Source organism: Callospermophilus lateralis, chromosome 2 (assembly GCF_048772815.1).
Source record: "Callospermophilus lateralis isolate mCalLat2 chromosome 2, mCalLat2.hap1, whole genome shotgun sequence".
NCBI lineage: Eukaryota > Metazoa > Chordata > Mammalia > Rodentia > Sciuridae > Callospermophilus > Callospermophilus lateralis.
Genome location: NC_135306.1, coordinates 826,646 through 836,511, shown reverse-complemented (window position 1 = coordinate 836,511; position 9,866 = coordinate 826,646). Strand labels below are relative to the sequence as shown.

The following is a 9,866-nucleotide window of genomic DNA, read 5'->3' as shown; positions in this document are numbered from 1 at the left end:
AAGCACACTCGCTCAGGCGCAGCCTCTGCCAACTCCTTCCGGGGCACTACTTCCGGCCGCCTGAAGCCACCGGGATGCTGCGCCCCCTGCAGGCAGGCGGACCGTGGCGAGAACCCGGTGCAGGGCGCGCCTCAAGTTGGGCTTGGCGATGCCGCCCCTTGGCGGGCGGGAAGGGTAGCCTGGCGCTGGACAGCGCAGGAAGGCAGCAGTTTGGTAAGGGGAGTAATGTGACCCTTAGTGGGAGGCTGAGTAGCTGCTGAAGCTGCTCAAGAAAATCCCTGAGCCCAAAGACTCAGGAAGGCAAGTCGGGGACATTGGGTTGTATGCATCCTGCCCAGAGACCCGTGAGGCTCGGAATGTGGCCTTTGGAAATAGGATCTTTACAGAGATCAAGTTAAAATGAGGTCCTTAGGGTGGGCCCTGATGCAGTATAACAGGTGTCTATGGAAAAGAAAACGTGGACACGCAATTGCAGAAGCAGACCAGGCCAGGACACCCTCCCCCCAGGGGTGTGGAGGGTGTCATTTGAAGACTGCCATTGGAACTAGGCATCTACCAGACCAGGAGGCTACTGGTGCTGGGAGAGGCAAGTGAAACACATCTTTCCCTAGCACCCTTGAAGGAGTGTGGTGCTGGCAGCTATTTATTCAACTTCTGGATTCCAGAACCCTGAAACAATAACCTGTTGTTTTAGGCCATTTGGTTCACAGTAGTCTGTTATGGGAGCTCTAGGCAAACACACGGAGACAAATTCACATAATATCTGGGCATCTCGCCTTGTGGCTGGGGCCTGTGGCTAGAAGTCCAATTCTGAGGAACAGTTCCCAGATAGCAGTTAAGGCAAAAGCACCAGAGCATGCTGAACTAACCACAATCCCTCAGCTTTGTCTCCCACAAAGAATGCTCTGAGGCCAAGCAGTCCAACATACCACTGAGAAGGTAGGAATAAGCCCCATACCTGAACCACCTGAATTTCTCCTAGAACAGCCCAGATATATGGTTACAAGGACCAAGATATCAGGATCAGGGACTGGGGTTATGGCTCAGTAGTAGAGCATTTGCCTAGCACGTGAAGCACTGGATTCGATTCTTAGCACCGCATATAAATAAAATATAAAGGTCCACTGAAAACTAAAAATTTTTCAAAAAGAAGTCAGGATCACAGGGAAGCACAAAGGAGTGAAAATGGGCCCATCTCACCTACATAGCAAAACCTGTGCTAGTGGGCATGAGGGGAGGGGAAGGGTAGGCACTCACAGGCAAGCCCCAAACCTACATCCATCCCTTTGTCAGCACAGCCCTTACAGATTGGTTTTGAGAACCTGAGCACTTCCAGTTTAATTTGGGGATAAAAAAGCTAACTGCAGAGCAAGGCAGCTTGGCTGGTCACAGTGCACAGACAGGTTCAAGTTCCAACATGGCCACTTCCCTAAGGACACAAGCTGACCAAGGCTTGCCAACTGTCTTCTCTGAGCCTTTGACAGCAGATTGCCTGGGGGAATGCAAAGCCCCATGCCTGAAGAACACCCAAGACACAACATGCCAAGCCATACAGGATCCCTTCACCCAAACAGTCCTGGCAACACATTGGAAGCAAGGTTACTCCAGCGCTGGGACACTCAAGGATTCCAGCCAGCTGCTGTTCACTCTCTCAGCACACACATAGCTCTCCTCCCCAACAGCTTTCTGAGCCCCCATTACTGTTCCACTTATAGTCTGAGCAGGGATCTCTACTACCCAGCAAAGGTTGGGGACAGGGATTGGGAATCTGTGGTGCAGAACCCCTGTGGATGTATGGGAGTTCTCATGGTCCAGAAAGCCATTCAGGAATTATGCAATACCATTTTTTGGTAATGGGGATTGAACCCAAGGCACTTAACTACATTCCCAGACCTTTGTTTTATTTTTTATTTTCAGACAGGATTTTACTAAGCTTAAGGCCTCACTAAATTGCTGAGGTTGGCCTTGAACTTACATTCCTCCTGCCTCAGCCTCCCAAGTCACTGGGATTACAGGTGTACACCACCATGCCCAGCTCAATATCACCTTTTCCTTTGTCCTTCCTCCTCCAGGAGGTACAATAAAAAAAAAAGCCACAGAATTGTGGCTCAGTGGTACAGCGCTTGCCTAGCACATGTGAGGCACTGGGTTTGATCCTCAGCACCACATAAAGTTTAAAAAAAAGGGGGGGGGGGTGGCAGACACAGGAGCTTTCTCACAAGCCAAAGGCCACCAAAGGGCTATGCTCTGCCAGGAACAAGCATGAGAACACAGGACATCTTAGAACATGGCAGAAATGCTACAAGAGACATTGTAGCAGAGCCTACAGACCAACACAGGGCCCAGGGCCATGATGCCCAGTTGGATGGGAAGAGCCTGGGGGCAAGACAGCTGACTAGACCCGAAGAAAGGCAAAATCCCAGTAACAGAGGGGCTCTAAATGGATAACACACTGGACAGCCCTGACATCTGCAGCCCCCAAAGGGAGAAGGATGGCTGTCCCGGGGGCTGATGGGTAGAGAAGTATCATTCACTTCATGCTAGGCAGGCTGTGCGCATCATTCTGGGAAGAAACTCCCACTTCAAGCAAGGTAGAATCTAGGGCCAATTCCGATCTAATGTATCCCACAACTACTGAAATGGTGGCTGGCCTCTTAGACCACCCCCGCTGATCCTACTGACCAAGTCTCACTGCACTCCCAGCCAGACTCCAGAAAGGCTTGATATGCTCTGCTCCTCAGAGGCCAACGAAGAGCACAGCAGGTCCTGTCATTCCACAACACTTGGCTGATTCCACTCAAAAATACGCCTGGCCCTCAACAGATGGAATGAGGAGCAGAGAACAGCCGAGACAGAAGATGATTCCACCCTTTACTCCGTCCTTTTGGACACAACTTCGTGCAGGCCACCCTCAGTGGGGACCCCACTGCCCAGGAGAGAAGCTCCACTATTGAGTTTCTAGACTTGTGGCCGACCATTTGCCATTTGAGGCTTACAGCAAATGATCCTATTTGTAGTTTCTAACCCTCCCCTTGCCTCCCCCCCAAAAAAACTGTACATGAGTTTACAAACATATTAACATATAAATAATGAGAAAGGTCCCGGGGAGCCTCCCCGTTGTCTCTGCTGGACATTTAACACTGGAGGAGCACTGTCCCCACAGACAGCATGTGTCATGGGGAGACTCATGGTGGCTGTTCTGGGCTTGCCACTGGATTCTTCGGCACCTCCAGGTTCAAGCGCCTGTCTCTGCTGTGCCCACGGAAGAGCCCGAAGCCACAGGCCCACGTCAGTGGCAGCTCCGCTGCCCGTCATCGCTCTGGCTCAAGCTCGTGCTGGAAGGGACGCTTCCTCTCCCGACAGTGCTTCTTGTGGGCAGGCCAGTCCTTCTGCTGGCATTGGGAGCCACAGTACCGGGCCACCTGGCAGCGCCCACAGATGTTGAACTCCCGGAGCTGAAACAGAACATGTGGCTTCACCATCATTTCTGGGAAGCAGTGTGGGGCAGAACCTGAAAAGACTTGGCAAAACACCATTTGCCAGGCTGGTATATAGCTCCACCACAGAACAATTGCCTAGCATGTGCAATGCTCTGGGTTCCAGCCCCAGCACCACAAACCAACCACCCAACAGAAAAAACAAGCATCAGAGTTTTAAGGCCTGGGCCTGCTTAGGCAGGTACAAGAGTAAAGGGAGAAACACCCTGGTGGAAAGCTAGGGAAACACCCAGGGTCTACTGGGTCCATGCCATAGCCAAACTGCGGGTGAGGTGGCCAGCAACCAAGGCCTCATTGCTACACACTGTACCTGCTTCTCAATCACTGTGCAGGGAGGGTAATGACACTCATAATAGGTACAGGAGTTCTCCTCTTCTTCTACCACATCCCCATTGGCATTGTAGTACCGGGTCACATTCAGGACAGGAAACTGTTCTTCTATAGGGTCCGTGGGAAGCTGCTGGATTGCAAGCCAGTACAAGCTCTGCTCCCTAAAAGCAAGTAGAGGCCTCAGTATATTTGGTTCAGGGCAGCACACAGGTAAGATGGTGCAGCTTCAGGACACCAGTTTTTGTTCCAGCAATTTGATTTCTGTTTGCCCATCTCTGCCGTGTGCTTATCACTACATGACATTAACTATTTAGCATAACAATCTCCCACTAACAGCCTTATCTGTCACCCTCCCCAACATCTGGGCTAATGGGCACACAGCAGGCACAGAATATGGACAATTCAGACCTTACTTATGACCCTTGGAGGCACCCTTACTGACCTATCAAGCCATTTCCCCTTCAATTTTTTGGGTTGTCCTATGTCCTTCTAACCACTTCCCACCACTTGAATGAGTCAGAGGCTACCAAGAATTCTACTAAGAACTGAGATCTAGAGGGCACATATTACAGTATAAAGCCCCCAAACAAGAGTTGAGTGTAGAGGACTCCAGGTCTGTGCTGGGCTTCAAGGGGTACAGCCCACACCACAGGAGCCAAGGAGCCACTGAACCTACTCTTCTGACCATCCCACTTAATGGAAGCCAGACCATGAGGCACCTGTTCAGAAAGGGAGGGTCAACATATGGAAGGATGCTGGCAGCTTTCTAAGCCCTTCTGTGAGGTTCATGAGCAGCCCTTTGGAAGCAGAAGGAGGGGAGGAGGGGATCAGGTTTGCAAAGAGGCCCCTTTAGATGAGCTAAACTTGTCCCATATCAACCAGGACAGCAAAGTACAAAGTCCAGGCCTGGGAGAAGAGTAATCCTATGTAGGATATGAAGGATAAAGAACCAGCCCATGTGGAGGCTGTAAGCCAAGAAACAGGATATACAACCTGGAGCAGCTGGAACTTGAGGCTCACTCAGACTGGCTCTGACTATTGCTTCTGGCCTGGGGCCTGACCCAGTACAAGTGCTCTACACTGCTAAGTTCCAAAACCCATATCAGAAAGCCAAGAATGACACCTACTAAGTCCTAGTTGCCCAAGTCACCTCTACCAGCAGGAGGTGCTTGCAGGTATAGGGCACAACTGCAGAAGGAATCTCCCCAAATGGACACAGAACAGAGGGGGAAGGGTTGCTAGACGAGTTGACCAGGAATCTCTATTACTCAGGGTTGTGGCTGCCCCCTTTCCTAAAGGATGCATGTGGAGCTGAGGACTCCTGGGCTCATTTCAGCTCCCAACCCCATCTTGCTGGTCCCTCAGATCTTCCCAAGGGCTTCACAAGTATCAGAGATGGGCTGGTCCTGGGGCAGCAAGAACTGCCCTCCTACATGGAAGCTTGTACAGAGTACTGTGTTTAGGACTTCAGAGAGCTGGAAACTGAGAGGTCACGCCCCCAAACCACACCATCCTTTCTTCAAACCTCTACTCAAGGAAAACTGCTTAGCAAAAGAACATGACAGAGAGACCATGTACATGCATAGGAGGACTCAGGTATGGCCCAAGGCTAGCTAGCCCTACTTCATCATATCAGCTAATGGATTCCTAAGTCCAATTATCATAAGATCACCCCAGGAAGATAATCCTAGAAATTCTTCCCATTCCCACGACAAATGGGGAAAACCACACTTTGGGGAAAAATAATCCTGATCCCAAAGCACACACAGGCATCATGACACAGTAGGAACAAGACCCTCTTGGTTCTGAGATTCTGGAGGAAGCACAATAGGAAAAACCCACCTCTGTTTGCTGGAGGTCTCTTCAGCTTTGGGCCGCCAGCCCCGAGGCACCAGCTGCAGGTTGTCCAGGCGGTTGTCCACAGTCACAGCATTGAGGTGCACTACCTGGAAACCGGGAGCAACGCCGCCCCTGTGCCTCTCCCTGGAGAAAAACATCTTCTAGAGTGCCATCTCTGACCCTCACAGATATCTCTGGTTAACATGCAAATCCAGCCAGAAAAAAGTCTCAGCTACTTGGTCTGAACTGGCTCCTCATCCTATGGACAGGAGGTACACCCAGGGGAGGATGCCCACAGGAATCCATGTTGACAATTCTGCTCCAGGATTTAAGGGCTGGAGTCATGAGAACCAAGGATGAAACCCAAAAACTATTTTAACAGCCATCCTTGAGACCAGCTCTGCATCTGGGTGGTCCCAACATTTCAGAGCCCCACAGTGTACAACAAACATTGGTGGCCTGCTTCCCAGGGAGGTAGACTAAACCCCACAACAGGCATAGTGAGAGCCCAACAAAGAGAGGAGAATCCCCCTCCTCCATAGGAGTCTCTGCCCCAGCAGAACACTGGCTTGGTTTGTTTTTTTTTGTTTTAATATTTTTTTTAGCGTCAATAGACCTTTATTTATTTATATGTGGTGCCAAGGATCGAACCCAGAGCCTCACACATGCTAGGCAAGCACTCTACCACTGAGCCACAACCCCAGTCCCCACCTGGTTTTTGAAGTACCACAACATGCAAATTCACCATTCCTTTGGGTTACTGGCAAAAGACACAGAAACAACTCTTCAGACCCAGACCCAGGGAAAGTGGGGCTAATCCAATTTCACCCAGCTCTACTGCCCCAGGCATACTTGCACATCAGAGCTTACATAGGACCCAGATGGGATGGAAGGCCTCTGGAAAATACCCACCACAACAGTTCATGAAGGAGCCTGCCTGATCCCCTTCCTCGGTTTTTGTCAAAGGCATATGCAAATATCTTAGCACCATTCCCATCTGCATCTACTTCCATTCGAGCCTTAAAAAAAAGGGGGGGAAAAGGTTTGTTAAACAAGCCTCTAACTCTGGGCAACACTTGATGTAGCTTGGTGGTAGAGGGCCCCTGGATTCAATCTCCAGTACTTGGAGCAAGTGGGCAATACTTGATGTAGCTTGGTGGTAGAGGACCCTTGGATTCAATCTCCAGTACTTGGAGCGAGGGGAAAAATCAAGCAAAACAAACAGCCAGAAGGACAAATGCCAGCCTATTCTCAGGACCTGGGGGTCTAGAGAGACTCATTTAGACACAAATACCAAAGGCCAATCACTGAAAAACAAACACTCCAAACACATTATCTTCAATTTGGGCAAGAAACCCTACTATGGACACAGAGAAATACATTCTCCCATTCTTAACAAAAAGGCCCACAATCTAGCAAGGAAGAGAAACCCCTGAACAAGCAGTGTCTACAAAGTGTGAGGTGCTGATATGAAATCATGGAGTGGGGACACTGGCAGTGGAGGGCTTCTGTGCCAAGTCAGCAGCAGAAATGGACATTTCCTACTGAGAACACTGGCAAGGAGCAGGACCACTTCCCCTCACACTGTGCAGAGGTGAAGACTGCTGCACCCTGATCTGAGTTAATAGACATCCTGTCACAAACACAACCAGACCTGGTGTGTTCTCAAGAGCCAGCAAGCAGGGTGAGTGAGGCTGGAGAAAGAGCAGTGGGACTACGACAGGCTCCAGTGGGAATCAACAGTGTGGACCTGAAGGTCCATAGGCCAGCGGTGGCTAACCACTTGCTCACATAGCACAGGGAAGGAAGTTCACTCCTCATGACCTTTCCCAGGCACCAACCAAAAGCAATATGAAAGCACCAGTCATCCTTACCTCAAAGGAGTAGCTCTCCACCAATGGGATGTCTTGTTCATCTATCAATGTGTATTTGGTCTAGAAATTAACCACACACAAGTTACATTTGCAATACTCACAAGGAACAGTTAACTAGTAACAGGCAGGAGGCAACTTAATTTTCTTGTGAAATAGAAAGTAACTATGTGCCTCTTCAGGACAAGATAGATCAGCAAGTGGCAGCCTTGTTCCACTTCATTGGTGTACACTAATCTACACCAAAGAGCAGGCAAACCAACAAAACCAAATCATGGCCACATCAGTCTGTACCAAGGGAGCATACCCATCTGCACAACACAACTCCAGCAAGTGGCACTGAGCTTTAATATACCAATAAACCTATTCAAAGTTGGTTCCAGTGGAGTAGAGGGAGGGGCCAAGGCTGAGGTATGATATTCAGAAGGTCTTAATGTTTATTCATTAAGCTGGGCAGTAAGTATGCGTGCTTACTGGGCTAGGCTTCTTAGCTACCTGCCCGAAATGTTCCAAATAAAAGCCTTAAGGTTTTTATTTATTTTCACTTATGGTCCCACCCTTTCCCAGTCGGGAATTCACATCCCCAACAGTCCTTGCTGAGCTTCTGCTGAAGGGACAGAAGACAGTTTCTGAGGCAGCCTCTCAGGGTCTCTTCTAGGATCTAAACCAGTTTCCGCGTTTGACTTCACCCTGCCTCCACTCCTGTCCCACCAGGAGCTGCAGCCACTGGTTGTGGGGACTGGATAAGGTCCCTGGCTCCTAAACACCTCCAAACCTCAAAGCCCACAGGTGCCACGACAGCTGCGGCCTCAAACACGCGGAGGGCGGGGCCAGGCACTGGAGAGCAGCAGAGAGAATCCCTGGCTCCAGGTCCCTGCGGTGAGGAAGCCCAAGGCGAACTTGGCTAGCCCCTGGGAGCGCTAAAAAGATCCCCGAAGCTCGGCGGGCCGGTAGGCACGGCGCAGCACGCCTCAGACGCTCCGGTGAGATCGCCGGGGGCGGCCGCGGAAAGGGCGCTCTGTTCAAACCCGGCGGTCGCAGGTGCAGCCCCGATACTAGGCCCGGCCACGGTTGCCCGGGAGGGCTCCGGGTGAGCGCGACCGGCCGCCTCCGCACCCCGCCGGCCCGGCGAGTCGGGAAGCCAGAGGGGCGCGTCGGCTGGCCCGAGGAAAGCGGCACCCGGCCCAAGCCGGGCCCTCGAGCCCCACTTGCCCCGCCCGCCCGTCGCCCGGCCCGCACAGGCCCGGCCGCGGCTCCGGCCGCTCACCTTCCCGGCCACCCGGCCGAGCCGCACGATACCCAATTTGAAGTCGGTCATGGCCGGGCCTGCGCTCTCGGCCGGCAGCGCCGCTCCCTCGGGAGGCGCCGGGCCGAGGCGAGGCCGCGGCGCTCCGGGCGGGCCGGGGTCGGGCCGGGCGGGCCCAGGGCGGACGAGGCTGGGCCGCGCTCGGGCCGCCGCCGCCGCCTCGCGCCCGCCGGACCTGCCACGCGCCGCCGCCGCCGCCGCCGCGCGCACCCCAGAGAGCGGAGCAGAGGGGCGGGGCGCTGCCGGGACACACCCCCGACACAGCCGCCTGACCAATGGGAGGGCGCGCCCTGCGCCGGCTGGCGCGCGCCGACGCCCCGCGGCCAATGGGAGGAGAGCGGGTGCGCCGGCGTGCTGGAAGCTGGGCGAGCGCGGGGCGAGCGCGGGGGAGGGGCGGGCCGGGGGCGGCGCCTGCGCGGCGGGCCGGCACGACGTCAGTTTCGCGGGAAGCTTTGTGCGCGCGGTGGTGGCGGGGGCCTGCCCGTGGGGCTGTGCCCCCGACTGCCGCACAGCTGCCTTCCGCTAGCTCGGGGTCCCCACAACCTGCTCCGGTCCTTCTCCAGGCCCCGCAGGACGGCCTGGATCATCTGCCTGCGCCGGTCCCGCCCACCCGAACTCAACTCGCCCGCCCGCCTGCAGGACTGCGGCGGAGCTCCCAGCACAGCTACGTTGGCATCCCAGGCTATACTTCCTCACCTCGGGGATGCGCCTCCAGAAACAGCTCAGGATGACTTGGAGGGGCCAGACCTAGTGCGTCCTAGGTCTGTAAGGCCCGTTAAGTCCCCTGGAAAGGCTGACACCTATTGGGGACACTGGAGGCAATGGTGATCTTATGTCTGGCCGATCTTATGTCTGTAGCCCCCGTAGCCTGACCCTTGGGAGCAAGGCCTTTTGCCTGTGGATGGGCTCCACCCTGCTTCAAGATGACCCCAGGCACCTGAGGGTCAGCCTGTTTTTGGCAGGCCAGGTTCTGTTTGGGGGTTAATTATCAAGAGAATGTCTGCAAAGGGCTTTAGTGAGTGA

The 9,866-nt window shown here is 53.4% G+C and overlaps 1 protein-coding gene across 1 annotated transcript; it reads right to left on the bottom strand.

Annotated features, from left to right (window-relative positions):
* Positions 1-2,857: 2,857 nt before the first annotated feature.
* Zmynd19 (zinc finger MYND-type containing 19) lies at positions 2,858-8,968 on the bottom strand. Its single transcript, XM_076842978.2, has 6 exons — positions 8,805-8,968; positions 7,541-7,600; positions 6,579-6,685; positions 5,670-5,810; positions 3,808-3,988; positions 2,858-3,455 (listed from the first exon to the last, which is right to left on the bottom strand). The coding sequence occupies exons 1-6, from the start codon at positions 8,853-8,855 to the stop codon at positions 3,312-3,314; spliced, it is 684 nt and encodes a 227-aa protein (XP_076699093.1). The 5' UTR covers positions 8,856-8,968; the 3' UTR covers positions 2,858-3,311.
* Between the last annotated feature and the right edge of the window lie 898 nt (positions 8,969-9,866).

What these genes read in the sequence shown, in the direction of transcription:
- Zmynd19 (XM_076842978.2), bottom strand. Translation starts at nt 8,855, where the DNA reads ATGACCGACTTCAAATTGGGTATCGTGCGGCTCGGCCGGGTGGCCGGG. An exon ending in CTCCTTCATGAACTGTTGTG is followed by an intron (nt 5,811 to 6,578) that starts GTGGGTATTTTC and finishes GTTTTTCTCCAG; the next exon opens with GGAGAGGCACAGGGGCGGCG. An exon ending in GCACAGTGATTGAGAAGCAG is followed by an intron (nt 3,456 to 3,807) that starts GTACAGTGTGTA and finishes GTTCTGTTTCAG; the next exon opens with CTCCGGGAGTTCAACATCTG.